A 587-nucleotide genomic window follows, 5' to 3' on the forward strand; every position below is an offset into this window, starting at 1 on the left:
TGCCCTGCGCCCCCACGCCCTGCGTGCACGGCTTGCACGGCTCCGTGGCGCTCACCGTGTCCGAGTAGGTGACACCTGTGGGGATGCGGGGTCACGGAGGCCTCGGCGTGGTGTCCCCGCGGTCACTCGGCTCTGCTGGCGCAGGCCGGGACGTGGTTGGGATCAAATCCGTGTTTCTGCTCCCAGCATTTCCCTCTGCGGCCCCCCAGCACCTCCCGGCCTCCCTCAGGCTCTTCTTCCCATTCGCACCTTCCCCATTCCCACAGAAATTCCGAGCTCTGAGCATCCCCCAAGGCTCCTCATCCCATTAACGCTTTCCCCATTCCCGCCGCAATTCCCGGTTCCCCGCGGCTCCAGCCGGGACGTGCTGCCCTCAGTGCCCATCCCAGCGCTCTCTGCTCACGTCCCCGCGCTAATTCCTGGTTTTATTCCCATTTTTGACCTCCCGACGGTCCCTGTGGGCATCCCGCGGCCATCCCTGCTCCTCGCATCCCATCACTTTCTCCTCCACATCCTGCCCGGGGGTCCCCGGGGCCCCGCGCCCCCTCCCCGCCCGCGTGGCCCCGGCTGCGGGTGTGATGGGGCCA

The 587-nt window shown here is 67.6% G+C and overlaps 1 protein-coding gene across 1 annotated transcript in view; it reads right to left on the minus strand.

Annotated features, from left to right (window-relative positions):
* NGFR (nerve growth factor receptor) overlaps positions 1-587 on the minus strand; it is a gene marked incomplete at its 3' end in the record, with an annotated part of 19,949 nt that overhangs the window by 2,367 nt on the left and 16,995 nt on the right. The window contains exon 2 of the mRNA XM_017740497.1: positions 4-75. Coding sequence (XP_017595986.1) covers positions 4-75 — 72 coding nt within the window. The remainder of the gene's footprint in view (positions 1-3; positions 76-587) is intronic.

The sequence above is a fragment of the Corvus brachyrhynchos genome, unplaced genomic scaffold (genome assembly GCF_000691975.1).
Source record: "Corvus brachyrhynchos isolate BGI_N302 unplaced genomic scaffold, ASM69197v1 scaffold47, whole genome shotgun sequence".
Taxonomy (NCBI): domain Eukaryota; kingdom Metazoa; phylum Chordata; class Aves; order Passeriformes; family Corvidae; genus Corvus; species Corvus brachyrhynchos.